The sequence below is a fragment of the Callithrix jacchus genome, chromosome 13, assembly GCF_049354715.1.
Source record: "Callithrix jacchus isolate 240 chromosome 13, calJac240_pri, whole genome shotgun sequence".
Taxonomy (NCBI): Eukaryota; Metazoa; Chordata; class Mammalia; order Primates; family Cebidae; genus Callithrix; species Callithrix jacchus.
Genome location: NC_133514.1, coordinates 75,335,340 through 75,358,328, shown reverse-complemented (window position 1 = coordinate 75,358,328; position 22,989 = coordinate 75,335,340). Strand labels below are relative to the sequence as shown.

The following is a 22,989-nucleotide window of genomic DNA, read 5'->3' as shown; positions in this document are numbered from 1 at the left end:
GCACAGTGTTTTTGACAGTCAGAATAGGCTCTATTAATATTTTTACCTCTGTAGCTTAGGGTAGACTCCAGAGCCAGGTATAAACTGCCCCCTGCTGCCTGACATAGAGCAGTACATGAAAAATGTTTTCCTCATGAGTAATTATAGTCTGAAATGCCTGTAGGAATGGAAAGCAAATTAGGGGAATGGCAGGCAGTCTCAGAGAAGCCATGGACATCACGGGTCAGTTAGATCCTCTCCAGTGTGAAGACGAAGGACAGGTGAGAGAGCTGGAAGCAGCTCTTATAAAAAGTAGTCTTCGGATTTAGAGAGCCTCTTACTACTCCTTCTGTAGCCTTGCTTGTCAGAGTGTGGACTGTGGTCCAGTAGCATCAATATAACCTGGGAGCTTCTTAGAAATGCAGATTCTCAGGCCCACCCTGGATCAACGGAATCAAAATCTGCATTTTAAACAAGATCCCCAGGTGATAACACATATTACATATAAGAAGCCCTTGCTGGATGCGATGTCTTATGCCTGTAATCCCAGTACTTTTGGAGGCCCAAGCAAGTGGATCACTTGAGGTCAGATGTTCAAGATCAGCCTGGCCAACATGGTGAAACCCTGTCTCTACTAAAAATACAAAAATTAGCTGAGCATGGTGGCAGGCACCTATAATCCCAGCTACTCAGGAGGCTGAGGCAGGAGAATCGCTTGAACTTGGGAAGCAGAGGTTGCAGTGAGCCGAGATTGTGCCACTGCATCCCAGCCTGGGTAACAGAGTGAGACTCAGTCTTGTTTAAAAAAAAAAAGAAGAAGAAGCCCTGACCAGGCACAGTGTCTCATGCCTGTAATTCCAACGCTTTGGGAAGCAGCTTGAGCAACATGGTGAAACTTCATCTCTACTAAAAATACAAAAAATTAGTCAGGTATACTGTGCACACCTGTGGTCCCAGCTGCTGGGGAGGCTGAGGTGGGAGGCCACCTGAGCCCAGAAAGCAGACGTTGCAGTGAGCTTAGCCAAGATTGTGCCACTGCACTCCAACCTGGGTGACAAAGTAAAACTCCATCTCAAAAAAAAAAGCCCCAAACATGACTTCAGAAGGAGCTTTAGCCCTGGACCAGCTCCAGAGTTCGCTAAGGTTTGGATCAAATTGAATTCAGCTTGAACAGTGAAAGAAACACAACCTAATAAAGGGATGAATCCTCAAGTTAAGATTGTGAATGCCTTATGTTCTTATTTTCTAAATACTTCTTTTTTATCCATCCTCACATGTCACTAGCTCTTTAACCATAGACACTTTAACTTGCTGTATTTTATATTACTTGCTATATTTCAGCAGCATCCAGCACTTGCCAAGCAGTTTTTTTCAAAAATCATTCTGTCCCAGCAAGTGGATGACAGGAGCCTGATCTGCTCTCTGGCAGCCTCTGTGCTTCCCATCATCCTTGTTTACTTCAATCTTCTCTCTGCCTTGCTTCCACCCTGCTGTTATTAAGAGTAGCAACTTGAGCAAGTCTGCAGGATGGAGCTGGCCCCCAGTGGCATTGTCAGTCTGTTGCTAACCTGGAGTGTTCTTTTCTGCACCAGGTCAGAGAAGAATGCCGGCTCCTGAACGCCCCACCTGTTCCACCCCGAAGCTCAAAGCCTTTGTCCACCAGTCCCTCCATCCCACCTCGCACAGTCAAGCCAGCGCGGCAACAGACTCGCTCTCCCAGCCCCACCTTGTCCTACTATTCTTCAGGGCTGCACAGCATGTAAGTCTTACTGCCAGGTCCCACTGCACCCTTATCTTCTCATCTGCCAGTTAGTTCATGGGTCCTTGAGAGCACTTTCAGGGTAGCTATAACAGACAGGGTGGTGGGAGAGGAAATGGCTTTTTAATTTTTTAAATAATTGTACTGGGTGAGCATGATGGGGCCTCTGTTGGTTTTGAGCTAGGATGGAAGAGCAAATGTCTTGGGAAGAAAAGATGTCACGTGAATCTGAGAAATTCAGAGGTAAAGGCCAACTAGATTCTCCCAGAAACAACCTGGGCGCTGCCATCAGTTCTCACAAATCAACATCTAGTTCTTTCTGCTTTGACTTTGACACAAGCAGACAGCACCTTTGACCAGGACCTAAAATGGAAAGGGTCCCCTTGACTATCTACTCTGAATTTCCATCCAGACAGGAGTCCCCTTTTGACCATCAATGTTGGGTGGTCGTTTCCTCCTGTCCAGATACCTCCAGCACTCTGAGCTCCTTCTTCTGCAATATGGCTCATTCCATTGTTGGCAACTACCAGTTCTTCTTTTAAAAATAAAGCCTTTATTATATTGAATTGAAATCTGTCTCTATGTAACTTTCAATCATTTCTTACATCTAAAGAAACAAAAATAGGTCCATCCCATATCTCTTTGTCGACTCATGAAAATTCCGAGTCAGCTTTGATATAAGTCTTCTCTTCTCCGAAAGAAACATCCTCGCCTCCCTCTGCTGTTCCCCCGACATCACTGTCAGATCCCTCACCGGCCTGCTCACCTGCCTTTGAGCACACTCTAGTTTCATGTTGCTCTTAAAACATGGCCCCCCAGAGCTGAATCCACCGCTCCACATGTGCTCATTACAGTTAAAGTAGCTCTCTTTGGAGGTATTTTTGCCCTGGACATTTAAATCCTTGTGCTAATGTTACTTGATTGTTCAGAAACAATCTGAGGCAAGGATAAGCATTTTATTGGAAGCATTTCCTCCTACCTCAGACTTTTAGATGGAAATAGAGTCGTGGTGTGATGCCATCATGTCACTGTAGCACAAGCATGGCAAGCGTGCAGCACCCATTTACTATTCTCTCACTCTACCTTTGCTCGCTGCAGACATCATTCATCAATTATGGCACCTGTTGGTGCAAAGCCCACACATGACTTAAGAATTTCCCTCATCATAAAGACTCAGACACCTATTAACAATGATTTCCTTACTAGCCGAAATATTTATTTTATCCCCACTGTAGCATGTTAAATCATTATGTACATATCCACAATTACCAACGTATTTTATTAAAGATTCTTTTTAAAAAAACCTCAGTGAAGTTAGAAGGTACGTTATTGAATTCATGTTAAGAAATACTGTTTTTTTCCTAACTGCACTTTTCTACTCAGCAGTAACATCTATGAATAATGAAAGCCTTGGGATTTGGCTTTTTTCTTTTAAAGATTTCTCTTTCTGTGTTTGCTTTTAAGCAGCGTCACTAAAACTGACACAAGTCCTTCTGAAAGCGCTCCTGTTTCCTGCTATCCATGTATCCGGGTGAAAACTGATTCTGTGGACCTGAAATCCCCATTTGGAAGTCCTTCTGCTGAAGCTGTGTCCTCTCGGCTCTCGTGGCCTAACCATTATTCAGGAGCCTCAGAGAGCCAGACCAGGAGCGACTTCCTGCTGGATCCAAGCAGGAGTTACAGTTATCCTAGACAAAAGACGCCAGGTACACCAAAGAGAAACTGCCCAGCACCTTTTGATTTTGATGGCTGTGAGCTCTTGGCCAGCCCCGCTAGCTCAGCCACTGTAGACTTCAGTAGCAGCATCTCTGGTTGTCCCAAGTCAGCCAGCTACTCTCTGGAGAGCACAGACGTGAAAACTCTTGCAGCTGGTGTGACAAAGCAGAGTACTTCATGCCCTGCCTTACCCCCCAGGGCCCCAAAACTAGTGGAAGAGAAGGCTGCCTCCGAAACATCTCCTTTGCCTCTGAAAATTGATGGTGCTGAGGAAGACCCCAAGTCTGGGTCACCAGACCTCTCCGAGGACCAGTATTTTGTTAAAAAGGGCATGCCGGACATCTTCACTGCCTCCTACCCTTTCTCATCTCCACTCCACCTCCAGCTGGCCCCCAGATCCTGTGGTGATGGCTCCCCATGGCAGCCACCTGCTGACCTATCAGGACTCTCTATAGAGGAAGTATCCAAGTCACTGCGGTTCATTGGTTTGTCCGAAGATGTCGTATCATTCTTTGTTACCGAAAAGATTGATGGGAACCTGCTTGTTCAGCTAACAGAAGAAATCCTCTCAGAGGATTTCAAACTGAGCAAACTGCAGGTGAAGAAGATAATGCAATTCATTAATGGCTGGAGGCCCAAAATATAGCCAAATAACCCCAGCCAGCATGGAACAAAACTGATCAATGTGTGTGCTAGAAGGGGTGGGCTGGGACACAATTTCATGTTTTTGCACTAAAAACCTTCTCTGTAAATAGGGATAAGAGAAACTCTTACTATGCAGATTCTGTTTTTGAATGGTGAACAGGCTATTTTGTACATCAATAAAAATGCTATACAGAACACTTGGAGGTGTGCCTTGTACGTCACTCAACAAACACTCAGCAGCTGCTAAAAGAAAAAAAGGCATATGCAGAGAAATCATTCTTACCCAAGTAGGTTTATGTGAGAAGGTATGATATTTATTACAAAATAGCCAAAGCTGAAAGACATAAAAATCTTAAAAAAAAAAAAAAACGCGTTTGAACAATTCCCTTCTTTCAGGAGGGTTGACTTTAGACAATTAACTATGTTCTGTGCTCTGTCATTCGGATTGCTTCATGCTAATTGTTTTACTCTTGTGCCTGAAAATGTTAATGATATGAATTGACACTTTAATGTTATATGCTTGGTGGGGATCTTTTTATTACAAGGCATTTTCCAAAAGTCATGTGTTGATAAAGGGATATATGTTGTCCTTAGAAATCACACAAATCATGACCACAATAATTTATCTGTAACTGCTGCTAATTTTCTTGAGCAGAGAAAAAAGAATATACACATATAAATGTGTATAGATGTATACACAACACACCCCTATATATTTTACACATAATTTTGATTATGATATTTAGATAACATCTGTTCACTTTTAAATAATCCGTTGAGGTTTGGGAACTGTTAACTACATTGATTCTCTTAGGAAGAGAGGACAGAATGACTCCAGAGATTCTCAGAACCCTGTCACTAGAAGCTCAGTCTCATTTGGGTTCACTGAAAACTTGGAACAAATCAGTAAAGAGTCCTGTATTGAAGAATTAAGTTTGAGTTTAAGCCCACTGCAAGGCTGGTTTTTGCATGTAATACTCCCATTACATCTGGGGAAATGACAATTTCTGTTGACTTCTAATTCTCGGGTTTGAGGGTCTCCTTCCCCTGGTGTCTGATGGTGAGAAGTCTGAAGAACATTTGTCAGAGCACATTACATTTCTCAACCTGCTTCATGCTTTACGAGAGCTCAGAAATCAGACACGCCAGCCTTTATTGTGTATGCTACATATGTTGAGTATTTTTTAAATACCAATAAGAGGACTTGTTTATTTCATAAACCACTTCTTCCCTCTCTTTCAAAGAAAATACATTTTTACCATACTTTTATTCCAAGAATTCCAGGACATTAGTCTGAGAATTTTTGCTAAATATGATTAAATATTCCAAAATATAATGGCATCATCAATATTCTTGACTTTTTTAGAGAATATATCTTAGGACTGTGTTAGTTCTTGGAGCAAGGCATCATCTACTCCCCCGCACCCCAAAGTCTGGCCCCAGATTCCAGATGTGCAGATGGCAAATGACCAAGGTGCACACAGTGCCCTTTGGAATAGGGGGTCAGCCAGCGAGGCGTCAGCATGACTTGCAGGATGGGCCTATATGTTACCATCTCCTCTTCCTTCTACCAAAATGAAAGACAAGACCCACCAGTCTAGTTTTATAGACTTGTGAAATGTGTCTTTATTTCTTGGCATTAGAAGAAAGATATTTTTAATCCATATCATGGTTTGGAGTTGAGGTGAATTGATACCTATTCTAATTTTCCATCTTACATCTCCTTTATCAAAAAGAAAGAGCATTTTTTTCTCCTATCAATGTAAATCTCCCAAAATGTAAATACTATAGGTAAAAAGAGTACCCTGTAAAATTCTCATACTGGAGCACCCTTCAAAAGTCACTGACAAGACGATGAGGAACTATCTGGTACTGCACTCATAGGACATGAGACCCATGAGACTTTCATGTTCTGAGAGCATCCTTCTGTGTGAGGGGGACTGCCAGACAAACCTAGCTGACTCCATCCTTTTTAAAACACTTAACACTCAGACACAGTTCTCAAACTCAGGAAGAAGGAACAGGGTTGGCTTGGGTTTACTATAAAGGTTGCCCATATAAACAACTGACTCCTTATAGTGTTTTTATTTCTTTTGTAAAAACTTTACACAAAATAGGGTTTTAAATACTTTTTATTTTGAACTTGGCATATTTTTATCAAGTTTATATTGATTGGCAGTGTGGAGACTCCTTGAAAGCAAGGACTGTGGCCTTTGATTCACTTAGCATGAAACATTCTAATATCATTCTACACTTCTGAGTAAAAGACACAGCCCCTGCCCTCTTAGAGATCATATTGTTTATATTTGAAATCTCAGTTGCTAAGACTATATATTTGTGGGTAAGAAAGACGTGAACTCCTCTGGGCAGCTGGGTATATGGAGAGTTACGTGTGTCCTGTCTTTAAAATGTTAACCTCCAGTAACACTCCAAGATCACTAAAACTTGCAATGTGTGGGAGTCAGAAAGTATCTCTCTCACTGCCTAGTGGTGGTGGTGGTGGTGGTGTTTTTTTACTGACTTGGAATTCTTTTAATTGTAATAAATATCTTCTGTCATCTCTAAAAGCCACAAATAAATGAAATTGCCATTCCTAAGCTGAGTACCTGTCTGTGAAGAACTGTGGCACCCTGACTAGATAAAGCATTCATAGCTCCAAGAGAATCATAACAAGATATGCAAGCAGGGGTAATAAGGAGACAGCCCTTCCCTTTCCAGAGCTGCGATTGTGCAGTGAAAAGCAATGCCCAGAGATCCACACACAGAACCTTTCTAACCAACCAAGTCAAGACTTATCATCTTATCTCCTCTGACAGGCCCCCTATAATCAAACAAGAGGAAGTGTCTGTCTGTAAGACCCTTTTGGGTCCTTAGATTCATGGCAAAAATCATCATGGCCCCCATCAGAAAAGAAAATCAGCAATAAACCAAGCCAAGCAGCTAAAAAGTATAATGTGGACCTAACTCATGTTGAGAGGCAGAATTTGAACACTCACAGATTAATCTTGCAAGTTTTCTCTTCTTTAAGTTGAACTGCTAAATTTTATGAACTGTGAAATTTACTTACATTCTTTCAACCCACATATATCATTGCAGTTTATGAAGTTGCAGCGAACTGCCCATTCAGCTACATTGCAGTGTTTATTCTTGTCTCATGTCGAAATTCAACAATCTTATGGGAAATATTATGACAGTCCATTCCAGCTGTTTTCAGATGCATGCAAAAACAGCCTCTGCTCACATTCCACAGCCACCTGCATGTTATCCATACAGTTCCCTGAGAAGTCGAAGGGTGGAGGGTGGGGTATGGAAGGATGGAGGGTCCTTCATTTTCTAAATGCTTTGTATAAGTCACCATTCGTTGTGCCTAACAAATATAAAATTAACATTTTGAATAACAAACTGGAAAACAGTCCTCCAAAGAACCTAGTGAACTGTTCAAAGGAAATTTTAATTTCAGTCTACCAGGAAAGTTAAATCTGTTGTTGGGCATAGGGGGCTTTCAGAAACATGACTCTTATATCAACTTCCTCTATCTTTCAAGTTACCTAAAGGCATTAGGCTGCTTGAGCAAGAAGAATAAAAGGCCTAGAATGCAAACTACAGGAAATAGAGCTTTTAGATTGTGGGATGTTAATATGGGATTCTCATGGTCACATCATGTTAAATCACATTGTTTAGTCTTCAAAACTTAGTGTTTTAAAATTTATCTCATTGTGATAGCCAGAAACACGGAATAAACATGATTTCAGTTTAAATTATATACAAATATCTTCTGTAATTTTGCTGCTCTAATTTTTAGGCTATAGATTTTGTAATAGAGCTTATCAGATTGCGGATTTTCTTTGTTTACAATCTCATGTAGTAGGGCTCAGATAATTTCTTAGCTATAAACCTTCTATTCCACTCATACTGTTTCATTTAAAATATTTAAGCTAAGCCTAAAAATTGAATTCAATTAAGAATTTGGAGGGTTTATCTTAAATGGAAATGGTGTGTTCTTTTCAAAGAATTTTGTAGTGATCTTTACAGTTTCTTTGCTTGGAAAACTTGGGTTGTTAACTACCAGTTAACAGTTGCAGTACTTTCCAGAACATTATCTAATGGGCCCAATGTGTACCTCAAGATAAACACAGTATGTTATGTCTAAAAATTTCATTGTCTGTTGATTTAAATCGTTCTGAAGTGTCTATAATAAAGAAATTTTCAAAGTTGTTTTTCTTGCAGTTGTTCCTAAGTGGTCAGACCTAGTGCATAGTTTTCTAAGGATTTATTTCCCATCCTCATTGAGGAGTAGGCTACTTGGAGGGAGTCCCAATACTTGCAAGCCCATTCTGTGTTAATAAGAGATGGAAGACTATAGCTATTGTGCATGGTCAGAAGATGCAGGTACCCAGGTAACTTGATGGCATACAAAGAGGATCCAGTACCCGTGTGGTCAGGAGATAGAGCAAAAGATGAAATAGATGAACTGGAAAGCTAAAAAAAAAAAAAAAATCTGGTCCAAAGATAGTCGTCTCAATTAATTGTTCACAGTCAGTTACAGATCAAACTCTTCATTCTACTCTTTTCCCCACTCTCACTACTGCACTTCACTAATCTTAAAAATAAATAAATAAAAGCATACCTTTGAATGGGAAAAAGAAAGAATACAAATTCATATCTATTTGGCTTACGTACAATTTAACTTATGTAACTAGCATAAATAGCAGAGATTGCTGAGGTTACTAAAGAAAAGTTGAGCATTCAATATGCTGCAGGATCCACTGGGAAGTGTTATACAGAAGCTGGAGAATTGCAAGTGAAGTATGATTAAGAGAACTTTAACTGTAATCAAAATAGCATGAAATAGTTTCCCAATATGCCCAAATCTTTGTTTTACTAGACTAAAAGCATTCCCAAATCATTCATTCCATCTTATACTTAAGCCTTCAACCGTTCTTTCCTGTTTCACAGGGATAAGACCTGTGACTAAACCCATACGTGGCCACTTTATTGGATGTCAGGAATGTGTGCTAGAAGAACCTGTAGGCTCGACTTAGGTTGGCTGAAACTTCCCAAGATTATCTCAAGATTTTTAATATATTTTGTCAAGTAATACACACTAGAACATTTGACTCTCAAAATTAAATATTGCAAAGTAAATTTGAGTTTAGAAATAAGTTAGAATCAGGTGTCCTCCGATTCCTTATATATTTGAAGTTAGAAAAAGCCAAATCATTGAAAACAGTGCTGATTCAATTCTTATTACACTCAAATGAATAAAAGATGTGCTCAGCCCCTTCTTGCTTAGATGAATTCATGCACATCTTTCAGGATTTACTAAGGCTCATCTCCAAGCTGATTAGATTTCTTCACTCCTTTGCACTTACATAGCTCTCTCTGCATATCTCTGTCCCCTGGAAACCTATAAGCTCCCTGATATCAAGGCTTCTGTCTTCATTGTTGTATCTTCAGAAGTAGGTACTATTTGAGGTTCTGTTGAATGACTGTGAAAGTCACATTCCTGATGGCGGCCAGTCTTTGTGCCATCAAGGTCAAGACTGCAGTCACGTGACAACAAAGTAAGATCAAATGAGTGATGTCAGTGAAGCTTGTATCATAAAATATCTGAGTGCCTAAAAATGGACAAAATAAAAACTTGTCTAGAAATTCCAGGTTGAGTTTGTATCACTTGCCAATGAATAAAATTTTTTTAGTTTATTTAATTCAATGACTTCCATTTGTTAATGGCTAAAAAAAAAAAAAAAAGGATGTGTTCCCATAGATTGACTCAAATACTATCTCTAAAAAACACATGCAATTGAAAAGTAATAGATATGGTTGAATGACCTAGGCTAAGAGTGATCTCAGGATCAGAGGCAGTGATGGGTTAAGATAAAAAACAGAGGCTAGGTGTGTTGGCACATGCCTGTACTCCCAGCGCTTTGGGAGGCCAAGGCGGGTGGATTACCTGAGGTCGGGAGTTCGAGACCAGCCTGACCAACACAGAGAAACCCTGTCCCTACAAAATTAGTCAGGCATGGTGGCACAGGACTGTAATCCCAGTTACTCAGGAGTCTGAGGTGCGATTTCAATTCTCCTGAATCGCTTGAACCCAGGAGGCAGAGGTGCAGTTAGCCAAGATCTAGTCATTTCACTCCAGCCTGGGCAACAAGAGCAAAACTCCATCAAAAAAAAAAAAAACGGTAAACAGATTCGGTGTGCTCAGAAACACATGGCCAAGAGACATGGTGCCAGGCTTGGAAAATACCATCTGTAGGCAGATCATAGAAGTTTAGGGACAGAGGGGACCTTGGAAATGATCTGATCCCTCCTCTTTATAGGAATGAAACCCATGGAGGATGAGTGACAGGCCCCGGACCTCATATGGGTCATGAAAGAACCAAGGCTAGAAATAAAATCTCCTGGTTCCCTTTTTTGTATTCCTCCATTACAACACTCTCTCCCAGTTTCCTCAGCTTTTAACTTTCAAAAATAACTATTATTATTATTATTATTATTATTATTATTATTTTAGTGCATGGAACGCCCTACTCTGGTCCTCCAACTTCTCTAAGACTAAAAAACAGGACAGTTCTCAGCTGATACTCCTCAGTCAGTATCAGTTGGAAATCAAAAGAAACCTATGTATGAAATGGAAGTTCTGGGTACATATCCTGCTCTTTGATAACAAGGATCACTCAATGGAGACACTAAATGAGATGAATGGGACAGAAAATGTAAAAGATTCACAGACACACATTTCATCCTACTATATATATATATCCAGGCTAGCTGCTAGGAAGAGTTTACAAACGGTGGCATCTATAAGAAAAGCAGCTCTGTAGTACTAAATATGACCACAAGGTGTGGAGCTTTTCCACCCAGCCAATGACTACCCAAGGATTACTCCGGTCAATTCTTAATGGAGTACAGTGGAGAGTCAGGGATTAGGAAAGAGTAAAAATTTCGGTCCAGCCATATTGGAGGTTTCTCTTCTCATCATTTACTTTTCAACTTTCCTCAGTTAGCCAAAGGCATTGGAATCCTAGTTATAGAAATGAATAAATAAAAGTGGCTCAAGGCCAGATGCAGTGGCTCATGCCTATAATCCCAGCACTTTGGGAGGCCAAGGCAGGTGGATTACGAGGTCAGGAGTTCAAGACCAGCCTGGCCAAGATGGTGAAACCCCACCTCTACTAAAAAAAGAAAAATTAGCGGGTTGTGATGGTGGGTGCCTGTAATCTCAGCTACTCGGGAGGCTGAGGCAGGAGAATCACTTGAACCCGGGAGGCGGAGGTTGCAGTGAACCGAGATAGCACCGCTGCATTTCAGCCTGAGTGACAGATTGAGACTCTGTCTCAAAAAAAAAAAAAAAAAAAGTGGCTCAAGAAAGATAAGGGGCCAGGAGCAGTGCCTCATGCCTATAATCCCCAGACTTTGGGAAGCTGAAGTGAGTGGATCATTTGAGGCTAGGAATTCAAGACCAGCCTGGCCAACGTAGTGAAACCTCATCTCTACTAAAAATACAAAAATTAGTCATGCTTGGTGGTGGGTGCCTATAATCCCAGCTACTTGAGAGGCTGAGGCACAAGAATCACTTGAACCCATGAGGTGGAGGTTGCAGTAAACCAAGATTGCACCACTGCACTCCAGCCTAATCAACAGAGTAAGACATCTCTCAAAAAAAAAAAAAGAAAGAAAGAAAGATAAGGAATTTGAAGATGGAACACTATGTATATTTTCAACAGGTGTTCACTGGGGAAGGGAAAGAGTAGAAAACCGATCTTCATATGCCTTGCCACTTCTTGGTTCTAAGTCTGGGATTTTCTTTCTTTTCTTTTTTTATTTTTATTTTTCTTTATTTCTTTTTTTTTGAGATGGTCTCATTCTGTTGCATAAGCTGGAGTGCAGTGGTGCAATCATGGCTCACTATAATCCCAACCTCCTTGGGCTCAAGTGAGCCTCCACCTCAGCCTCCTGAGTAGCTGGTACTACAGGTGCGTGCCACCACACCTAGCTAATTTTTAAATTTTTTGTAGAGACGGGGTTTCAACATGTGGGCCAGCCTGGTCTCAAATTCCCAGGCTCAAGCAGTCTGCCCGCCTCAGCCTCCCAAAGTACTGGGATTACAGTTGTGAGTCAGCATGCCCGGCCTGTCTCTGGAATTTTGAGAGTGAATACAATTTTGAGAGTGAATACAATTTTGAGAGTGAATAGTTTGAGTCAGAAGCTCTTGAGTGAAAAGAAGTTGTACTTAAAAAAAAAAAAATCATTGGTTTGTTTGAACAATAAAACCCTCAACCTGAAACTAAATCTATCAAGTAACATTATGCTAAAACTGACTTTCAAGTTTTGATTGAGAGAGCACATCTCAATCCTCCTCCTTGGCCTTCCCAGTCAAACCATGAACCCACCTAATTGGCCGTGGAAGAAATGACAAAGAAAAGATACATCCTAACTAAGAAAAAGAGAGTAATCAATCTATAATTTTTGCATAAATGTTTTTGCCTTGTTCTGTGTGCCCTTTACTACTCTCAGGAACACAGTTATTGACAAAGTAAAGCAAGTCTCTTTTTCTTTTTCTTTTTTTTTTTAAAGAAATCTTGCTCTGTGGCCCAAGCTAGGGTGCAGTGGCACGATCTTGGCTCACATCCTCTGCTGCCCAGGTTCAAGTGATTCTCCTGCCTCAGCCTCCGAGTAGCTGGGATTACAGGCGCCTGCCACTGTGCCTAGCTAATTTTTATGGTATTTTTAGTAGATATGAGGTTACACCGTCTTGGCCAGGCTGATGTTGAACTCCTGACCTTGTGATCCACCTGCCTGGGCCTCCCAAAGTGCTGGGATTACAGGTGTGAGCCACCATGGCCGGCCACAAGTCTCTTTTTCAATTCGCCTTCTAAGGAGATGACTGATTTTTATAAATCCAGTAAACTACCAACAATTTCATTTTTCGTAGTTCAAGTTGCCATCTTGAAGCAGTATAATTGCCCATTAAAAGTTTTCATGGCTGGGTGTGATAGCTCATGCCTCCCAAGCCCCAAAGGGACTACAGGCATGAGCCACCACGCCCAGCCATGAAATGCACTGTGGAAGGCCAAAGCAGGCAGTTCGCTTGAGCCCAGGAGCTTGGGATCAGACTGGCAACATGAGGAAATTCCATCTCTGTCCCCAAAACATACAAAAATTAGCTGGGCATGGTGATGTGCCTTGTAGTTGCAGCTACTCAGGAGGCTTAGCTGGGGGGATCACTTGAGCCCAAGAGGCTGCAGTGAACTGAGATTGCACCACTGCATTCTAGCCTGGGTGACAGAGTGAGATGCTGTCTCAACAAAAAAAAAAAGAAAAAAAGTTTTCATGTAATCATGTTTTTATCACACATCAGTGATTCATGAGTAAGAGTCGTGGGGTAATGTGATTGTTCTGAGAGTAGGCCACAGTTCTTGTTGTAAAATGATCTGCTCCATTGGCTTTAGGTGTATTTTTAAATATCTTACCCCTCTCCCACACACTATGCCCTTGCTTTTGGTTTCTTGTCTATGTGGAGGCTCTATAGAATTATGCCAGTTCTGCATCTATATCCCATTTGCCCCCTGCCCATCAAAAGCTGGTAAAGTGTAGCCATGTAAATTATCATTTTCCCATGGAAGCAAATGCAATCTTGGAGGACATGTGACTGAAACATGTCCATCCATGAAGCAAATCACTGACAAACCCACGTAGTCTCAAAATCTGAGTCCTTGACAGGACTTCAGCCTCCTTGTGCTGTGATGATCTCTTCCTGTATTTAGCAATCTTCATGGAAGATTTGTTTCTACACTGCACAGTTCTCAGGCCTAGAGAATGTTACTTTTCTTTCCAGTTTTCTTATTAGATGAAAATAGCACTTGAGTTCTTGTCACTGTGATTCAGTGATCTGAAGCATATTTGGGAGAAGTAAGATTTCCCTGCCTGAGTCGTTCTGGATAATAGATGTGGACATTATTTGTCCTGGCAACAGGAAAAGGCAACTTGTAGAGACACCACTGTGAGAGCAACCTAGAGAGGACTATGATCCACGAATCAGTTAATCACTGATAGTCTGTTCTTTGGAAGGCTGAGATAACTAACTTATCTTTCACAGATAACTCACTATAAAAGAAGAATTTGAAATCTGGAATGGGAGAATGAAGTACATGCCCTCCTTATTCAGTTAACTATTAGGTACATCTCACTAGAATTCTTGCTTAAAGGGAAAATGCTCTTATTTAACCCTTGCCAGCTTCTTCGAGAGGAGTGTTGTTTTATTTTATTTTAATTTTTTGCCTTACCATGTTGCCAATGTTGACCATTTTTGGACCATCTGTCTTCTGTCCATTGGCTTTGGCCCTTTCTGTCACCCAGTGTCAGGGCATGATTTCATTTTAGGAGGACTGAAAAGGAGAAATCAGCAGTTGCTGCTAGAGAAGAATTTGATACACCGCAGATGTATCCAACACCCATTTCCAAACTGTAGATTATCCCATGACCAACTTATCTCCCAACCTCCCTCAGGTGTTCTCCCAACTTACTGTTCACAGAAAGAAAGGATCCCCTCTACCACTCTGCCTTCTGTACTAGGTTTCTGCTCACAACCTGGGACCTCTTGTATTTTTACTCAGACTTAGCCCAAATTGCACATTTCCTTGAATTGCCTTTTTTCTCTTTTATTCTGTCTCCAGCTAGCTCATTGTGGTGCTTTAAAACATTCTCTAATCTGATTAGATCTGCTGGGGTAAACAGCATTGGAGAAATTCCGTCAGTCTCCTAGGCAGATGGAGGAAGGAAGGGCAGCTGGTGTGTGGTTGTATGGGTTCATTCACTGAAGTAATTTGAGGGAAGAAAGAATATCTGAAGTCGAAGACCAACTCAATGAAATAAAACAAGAAACCAAGATCAGAGAAAAAAGCACAAAAAGGAAAGAACAAAGTCTCCAAGAAATGTGGGACTATGAGAAAAGACCTAACCTACGTTTGATAGGTGTACCAGAAGGGGACGAAGAGAATGAATCCAAGCTGGAAAATACTCTTCAGGACATCATCCAGAAAATTTTCCCCCACCTAGCAAGACAGGCCAACACTCAAATACAGGAAATACAGAGAACACCACAAAGATATTCCGCAAGAAGAGCAACCCAAGGCACATAATCGTCAGATTCAACAAGGTTGAAATAAAGGAGAAAATACTAAGGGCAGCCAGAGAGAAACGTCAGGTCACCCACAAAGGGAAGCCCATCAGACTCACAGCAGATCTCTCGGCAGAAACACTACAAGCCAGAAGAGAGTAGGGGCCAATATTCAACATTCTTAAAGAAAAGAACTTTCAACCCAGAATTTCATATCCAGCCAAACTGAGCTTCAGAAGTGAAGGAAAAATAAAATCCTTTGCGAACAAGCAAGTACTCAGAGATTTTGTCACCACCAGGCCTGCTTTACAAGAGCTCCTAAAACAGGCACTACACATAGAAAGGAACAACCAGTAGCAGCCATTCCAAAATCACACTAAATGCTAAAGAGCATCAACATAATGAAGAATCTACAACAACTAACAGGCAAAACAGCCACTTAGCATCAAAATGGCAGTATCAAATTCACAGATAACAATATTAACCCTAAATGTAAATGAACTAAATGCACCAATCAAAAGATACAGACTGGCAAATTGGATAAAAAGCCAAAACCCATCAGTGTGCTGTATCCAGGAAACCCATCTCACATGCAAGGATACACAAAGGCTCAAAATAAAGGGATGGAGGAAGATTTACCAAGCAAACGGAGAGCAAAAAAAAAGCAGGAGTTGCAATTCTCATCTCTGATAAAATAGACTTTAAAGCAACAAAGATCAAAAGAGACAAAGAAGGCCATTACATAATGGTAAAAGGATCGATACAACAAGAAGAGCTAACGATCCTGAACATATATGGACCCAATGTAGGAGCACCCAGATACATAAGGCAAGTTCTTAATGACTTACAAAGAGACTTAGACTCCCATACAATAATAGTGGGAGACTTTAACACTCCACTGTCAATATTAGACAGATCAACCAGATAGAAAATCAACAAGGATATCCAGGGCTTGAACTCAGACCTGGAGCAAGCAAACCTGATAGACATTTATAGAACTCTCCACCCCAAATCCACAGAATACGCATTCTTCTCAGCACCACATCACACCTACTCTAAAATTGACCACATAATTGGAAGTAAAGCACTGCTCAACAAATGCAAAACAACTGAAATCATAACAAACAGCCTCTCAGACCATAGTGCAATCAAGTTAGAACTCAGAATACAGAAACCAACCCAGAACCGCACAGCTTCATGGAAACTGAACAACTGGCTCTTGAATGTTGACTGAGTAAACAATGAAATGAAGACAGAAATAAAGAAGTTCTTCGAAACCAATGAGAACGAAGACACAACATGCCAGAACCTCTGGGACACATTTAAAGCAGTCTCTAGAGGAAAGTATATAGCAATAAGTGCCCATATGAGGAGAATGGAGAGATGCAAAATTGACACCCTATCGTCAAAATTGAAAGAGCTAGAGGAGCAAGATCAAAAAAAACTCAAAACCCAGCAGAAGACAAGAAATAACTAAGATCAGAGCTGAACTGAAGGAGATTGAGACACGAAAAACCCTTCAAATAATCAATAAATCCAAGAGCTGGTTTTTTTAAAAGATCAACAAAATAGACAGACCACTAGCCAGATTGATTAAAAATAAAAGAGAGAACAACCAAATAGATGCAATAAGAAATGATAAAGGGGAAATCACCACAGACTCCACAGAAATTCAAACCATCATCAGAGAATATTACAAACAACTCTATGCGCATAAACTAGTAAACCTGGAAGAAATGGATAAATTCCTGGACTCCTGTGTCCTCCCAAGCCTAAACCAGGAGGAAGCTGAAACTATGAATAGACCAATAACAAGGTCAGAAGTCGAGACAGCAATTAAGAGCCTACCACTCAAAAAAAGCCCAGGTCCAGACGGATTCACAGCCGAATTCTACCAGACACACAAAGAGGAGCTGGTACCATTCCTTCTAAAACTATTTCAAACAATCCAATAAGAGGGAAGCCTTCCCAAATCATTTTACGAGACCAACATCATTCTGATACCAAAACCCGGCAGAGACCCAACAAGAAAAGAAAACTTCAGGCCAATATCCATGATGAATATAGATGCAAAAATCTTCAATAAAATATTGGCAAGCCGATTGCAACAGCAAATCAAAAAACTTATTCATCATGATCAAGTAGGATTCATCCTGGGAATGCAAGGCTGGTTCAACATATGCAAGTCTATCAACGTAATTCACCACATAAACAGAACCAAAAACAAAAACCACATGATTATCTCAATTGACGCAGAGAAGGCATTTGACAAAATTCAACAGCCCTTTATGCTAAAAACCCTCAAAAAACTCGGTATCGATGGAACGTATCTCAAAGTAATAAAAGCTATTTATGACAAACCAACAGCCAATATCATACTGAATGGGCAAAAATTGGAAGCATTCCCTTTGAAATCTGGCACTAGACAAGGATGCCCTCTTTCACCACTCCTATTCAATATAGTACTGGAAGTTCTATCCAGAGCAATCAGGCAAGAAAAAGAAATAAAGGGTATTCAAATAGGAAAGGTGGAAGCCAAATTGTCTCTATTTGTAGACGACATGATAGTATACCTAGAAGACCCCATCGCCTCAGCCCAAAAACTCCTGAAACTGATAAGCAACTTCAGCAAAGTCTCAGGATATAAAATCAATATGCAAAAATCACAAGCATTCGTCTACACCAATAACAGACTTAAAGAAAGCCAAATCAAGAACGAACTGCCATTCACAATTGCTACAAAAAGAATAAAATACCTTGGAATACAACTCACAAGGAACGTAAGGGACCTCTTCAAGGAGAACTACAAAACACTGCTCAACGAAATCAGAGAGGACACAAACAGATGGAGAAACATTCCATGTTCATGGTTAGGAAGAATTAATATCGTGAAAATGGCTATACTGCCCAAAGTAATTTACAGAATCAACGCTATCCCCATCAAGCTACCACTGACTTTCTTCACAGAACTGGAAAAAACCATCATGAACTTCATATGGAACCAAAAGAGAGCACGCATAGCCAAGTCAATTCTAAGCAAAAAGAACACAGTGGGGGGCATCACACTACCGGATTTCAAACTATACTACAAGGCTACAGTAATCAAAACAGCATGGTACTGGTACCAAAACAGAGATATAGACCAATGGAACAAAACAGAGGCACCGGAGGCAACACAACATATCTACAACTATACAATCTTTGATAAACCTGACAAAACCAAGCAATGGGGAAAGGATTCCCTGTTTAACAAATGGTGTTGGGAAAACTGGCTAGCCATGTGCAGAAAGCAGAAACTGGACCCCTTCCTGACACCTTACACTAAAATTAACTCCAGATGGATTAAAGACTTAAACATAAGACCTGGCACCATAAAAACCCTAGAAGGAAATCTAGGCAAAACTATCCAGGACATAGGAGTAGGCAAGGACTTCATGAACAAAACACCAAAAGCATTGGCAACAAAAGCCACAATAGACAAATGGGACCTAATGAAACTCCACAGCTTCTGCACGGCAAAAGAAACAGTCACTAGAGTGAATCGGCAACCAACAGAATGGGAAAAAATTTTTGCAGTTTACCCATCTGACAAAGGGCTGATATCCAGAATTTACAAAGAACTCAAACAGATTTACAGGAAAAAGCAAACAAGCCCATTCATAAGTGGGCAAAGGATATGAACAGACACTATACGAAAGAAGACATATATGAGGCCAACAATCATATGAAAAAATGCTCATCGTCACTGGTCATCAGAGAGATGCAAATCAAAACCACATTGAGATACCATCTCACGCCAGTTAGAATGGCGATCATTAAAAAGTCTGGAGACAACAGATGCTGGAGAGGATGTGGAGAAAAAGGAACACTTTTACACTGTTGGGAGTGTAAATTAGTTCAACCATTGTGGAAGACAGTGTGGCGATTCCTCAAGGATCTAGAAATAGAAATTCCATTTGACCCAGCAATCCCATTACTGAGTATGTATCCAAAGGACTATAAATCGTTCTACTATAAGGACACATGTACACGAATGTTCATTGCAGCACTGTTTACAATAGCAAAGACCTAGAATCAACCCAAATGCCCATTCATAATAGACTGGATTGGAAAAATGTGGCACATATACACCATGGAATATTATGCAGCAATCAGAAATGATGAGTTAGTGTCGTTTGTAGGGACGTGGATGAATCTGGAGAACATCATCCTCAGCAAACTGACACAAGAACAGAAAATGAAACACCGCATATTCTCACTCATAGGCGGGTGATGAAAAATGAGAACACATGGACACAGAAAGGGGAGTACTAAACACTGGGGTCTATTGGGGGGAAAAGGGGAGGGCTAGTGGGAGGGGGAGGTGGGGAGGGATAGCCTGGGGAGAAATGCCAAATGTGGATGAAGGGGAGAAGGAAAGCAAAGCACACTGCCATGTGTGTACCTATGCAACTGTCTTGCATGCTCTGCTCATGTACCCCAAAACCTAAAATCCAATAAAAAAATTTAAAAAAAAAGGGGAGAAGACAAGCAAAGCACACTGCCATGTGTGTACCTACGCAACGGTCTTGCATGCTCTGCTCATGTACCCCAAAACCTATAATCCAATAAAAAATTTAAAAAAAATAAAAAATAAAAAAAAAGTTACTTTTAATATCAATAGATCGTTTATCCACCAGCTCTCCATGCCCTGGCATGCTCCTAAGAGACTTTCCCAGAATGTTGCCAGGAAGGCGTGTTTCATTTACACCTGTGTTGACCAACACAGTTATTCTCTGATTCTCAGCCCTGGCTACAGCACCCAGGCCTGCCATGGCCACAGGTTTACTTCCCATTAGTCTTCACTGCCAGGAGCTCCTGGACACAGCCTTTGGTTGGACAGCTGGTCCCATGGACAGGCACCACCTGAGAGGTTCAGATGGACATTTCCTGTCTCCACTGTGGATTCTTCTCCCCAGTATCACTATATCTCCATAGGAAATCACATGCACTATTTCATTTCATTTACATAGCACAACTAACAGGTAGCTACTACTGTTGTTTTTATTTTTATAGATGAGAAAACTGCATCTAAAAAGGATAACCTATCTAAGATCACATAGCAAGTAAATGGCCAATCCCAAATTGAAACCCATCTTTCTGACCCAGGGTCCCTGCTCTTATGAGGAGATATGTACAACATGCTTCAAGAGTTCACATTTGCGGGGTGGGAAATGTCACTATGTCTTAAAGCTCAGAGAGGGCCTCCTGAAAGAAGTGTCTAAATAGGAATCTGAAGGAAATGTAGGAATTAAGAAGATAAAGTGGGGGCAGGAGAAGGTGGCTGGTATTCAAGGGAATAATACAATACAATCATCCCTTAATTCCAGGACCTCTGCGGATACCAACATCTGAGTCCCTGATATAAAATGGTGTAGTACATATTTGTATATAGCCTATGCACATCCACCTATATACTTTAAATTATCTTTAGATTACTTATAATACCCAATGCAATGTAAATGCTATGTAAATAGTTCTTGTTGTATGTTTTTATTTTTTTTATTGAATTGTTATTTCATGGAGTTTTTTCAGATGTTTTCCATCAGTGGTTGGTTGAACTTGTGGACGTGGATCCCACAGACACAGGGGGCCAACTGTATTTGCAGAGTCCAGAGATCCAAGAAAGCACACATTCCTTACAGAAATGGACCAGTGGGACTGGAGGGTAGTGAATAAAGAATACTGGTGGGAAAGGAAGTGGCAGGAAGGAGCCTTTCCATGAAGATCACTGCAAGGCAGATGAGGGAGTCTGTTCTTTCCTCCTGAAAACATCAGAGAAACTTTTTCATTGAAAGTAGGGGTGATGTGACATGAACAGATAGGACTGCTGTGAGTGCAACGTGGAAAACAGACTGAAAGAAGGCAGACCTGGGTGCTGAGGGGTCAATCAGGAAGCCATAGGAATTCATGCAAGGGATGAGAGGAGCTGGATGGAGTATCATTTGTGGGGATGCAGAGAAACAGACCAAGTAGAGCAATGTTTATTAGGGAAAACTGAAAGAGCTTGGCAGTTCAGCAAACATGGCAGCTAGTGTTTATCTTTGAGAGCGTGTGCCTAAAGCTCCCATAGCCCACATGCCTGCGAGTCTCTCAAACTTTTGTCACTTCCCTTCCCAATACAATACAGGAAAGGAAAGTAAAAGATTAATATTATAATAGTATTTCAAGGGCTTCTAGGTGTAAAAAGAAACAATAGAATATGAATTTTATGACAAATCATAGTGCTTGCCGTGTCCCAACAAAATTCATATGTTGAAAACTAATCACCAATGTGATGATATTAAAAGATAGGTCCTCTGGAAGATGATTTAGCCATGAGGGCAGAACTCTTATGAATGGAATCAATGCCCTTAGAAGAGACCCCAGAGAGCAAGCTAGCCCCTTCTGCTATGTGAGAACAAAGCAAAAGGTGCCATCTGTGAAGAAATACACCTTCACCAGGCACCAAATCTGCTAGTGCCTTGATCTTGTACTTCCCAACCTCTAGAACTTTGAATAAACGCCTATGGTTTATAAGCTACCAGTTGATGGTATTTTGTTTTAGCAGCTCAGATAGACTGAAAGTGCTCAAGCCAGAATCCCTGCCAGATCCTCTTTGCACAAAAGGATGAAACAGGGCTCTGACACCCAGACTCCATCAGCAGACAAGCTCAGTAAGGAGCTACCAAGATGGTGGCCCTGACCCAGAGTATCCCTCTATCCACCCAGCCACACTGGCCTCTGCAGCATTCAAATACTGCAAGCAGGGATTTCCTCAAAATCAGAAGCTCTGGCACCTTCCTGCCAGGAGTTTCAGAGGCTGCACTCAGTGGGTCAGTGGCTGGGTAGCAGAGGCTGTGCTCAGGGCACCTTTGGTGGTAGTAGCACAACAGGTGTCACAGTTAACAGCAGTGAGGGAGCAGCAGGAGTGAGGATGGCATCCAGGCTGTCCACTTTGGCAACTGGATAGAAAAGAAACAGAAAAGTAGCGTGAAGAACATGCTCACGCAGCTTTGTGTGTATTTTATTTCAGGCCATCTACCAATTAGGATTCTGTTTGGCAACAAGGAACTAAAACCCAGTTACAATGGCTTTGTCAAGCAGAAGTGTGTTCTTTTGAATAACAAGAAGCTCCAAGAAGGCAAGTTAGGACTTTGCAGCTGCTCAAGTAAGTCATTCAGGAACCAGAACCCTTGTGCTCTCCTGCTGCACTACCCTCATCAGTGGCTTTAATCCTTACCATCATAACTTGGACCCAGTACATTTTTTACTAACTTCCAAGAGAAAGAATGGTTGGAAGTGTCAAGAGCCAAAAACAAATGGCAACTGAATCTGTCTCCCCCTTTTTTTTTTTGAGATGGAGTCTCACTCTGTTGCCCAGGCTGGAGTGCAGTAGCATAATCTCAACTCACTGCAACCTCTGCTTCCTGGGTTCAAGTGATTCTCCTGACTCAGCCTCCCGAGTAGCTGGGATTATAGGCACAGGCCACCATGCCTGACTAATTTTTGTATTTTTAGTAGAGATGGGGTTTCACCATGTCAGCCAGGCCGGTCTCAAACTCCTGACTTCAAGTGATTCCCCTTGACCTCCCAAAGTGCTGGGCTTACAGATGAATCTGTCCCTTTTTAATAAGGAAATATATGCCCCAGAAATGCCACCCATAGATATTGGCCAAAACTAGGTCACACGACCACTCAGTGACACAAGTTGCACTGCTGTGTTATTTCTAACCCTGTACTAATA

The 22,989-nt window shown here is 41.2% G+C and overlaps 1 protein-coding gene across 2 annotated transcripts in view; it reads left to right on the top strand.

The window, feature by feature from the left end:
• GAREM1 (GRB2 associated regulator of MAPK1 subtype 1) overlaps positions 1 to 8,313 on the top strand; it is a 201,176-nt gene extending 192,863 nt beyond the window's left edge. The window contains exons 5-6 of one of the 2 annotated variants that reach the window (XM_008979663.5): positions 1,572 to 1,738; positions 3,206 to 8,313. In XM_008979663.5, the coding sequence (XP_008977911.1) occupies positions 1,572 to 1,738; positions 3,206 to 4,100 (1,062 nt within the window). In that variant the 3' untranslated portion in view covers positions 4,101 to 8,313. Of the gene's footprint in view, positions 1 to 1,571; positions 1,739 to 3,202 lie in introns of both variants that reach the window. The other variant, XM_002757156.6, reaches the window with a different exon arrangement.
• The last annotated feature ends 14,676 nt before the right edge of the window (positions 8,314 to 22,989 follow it).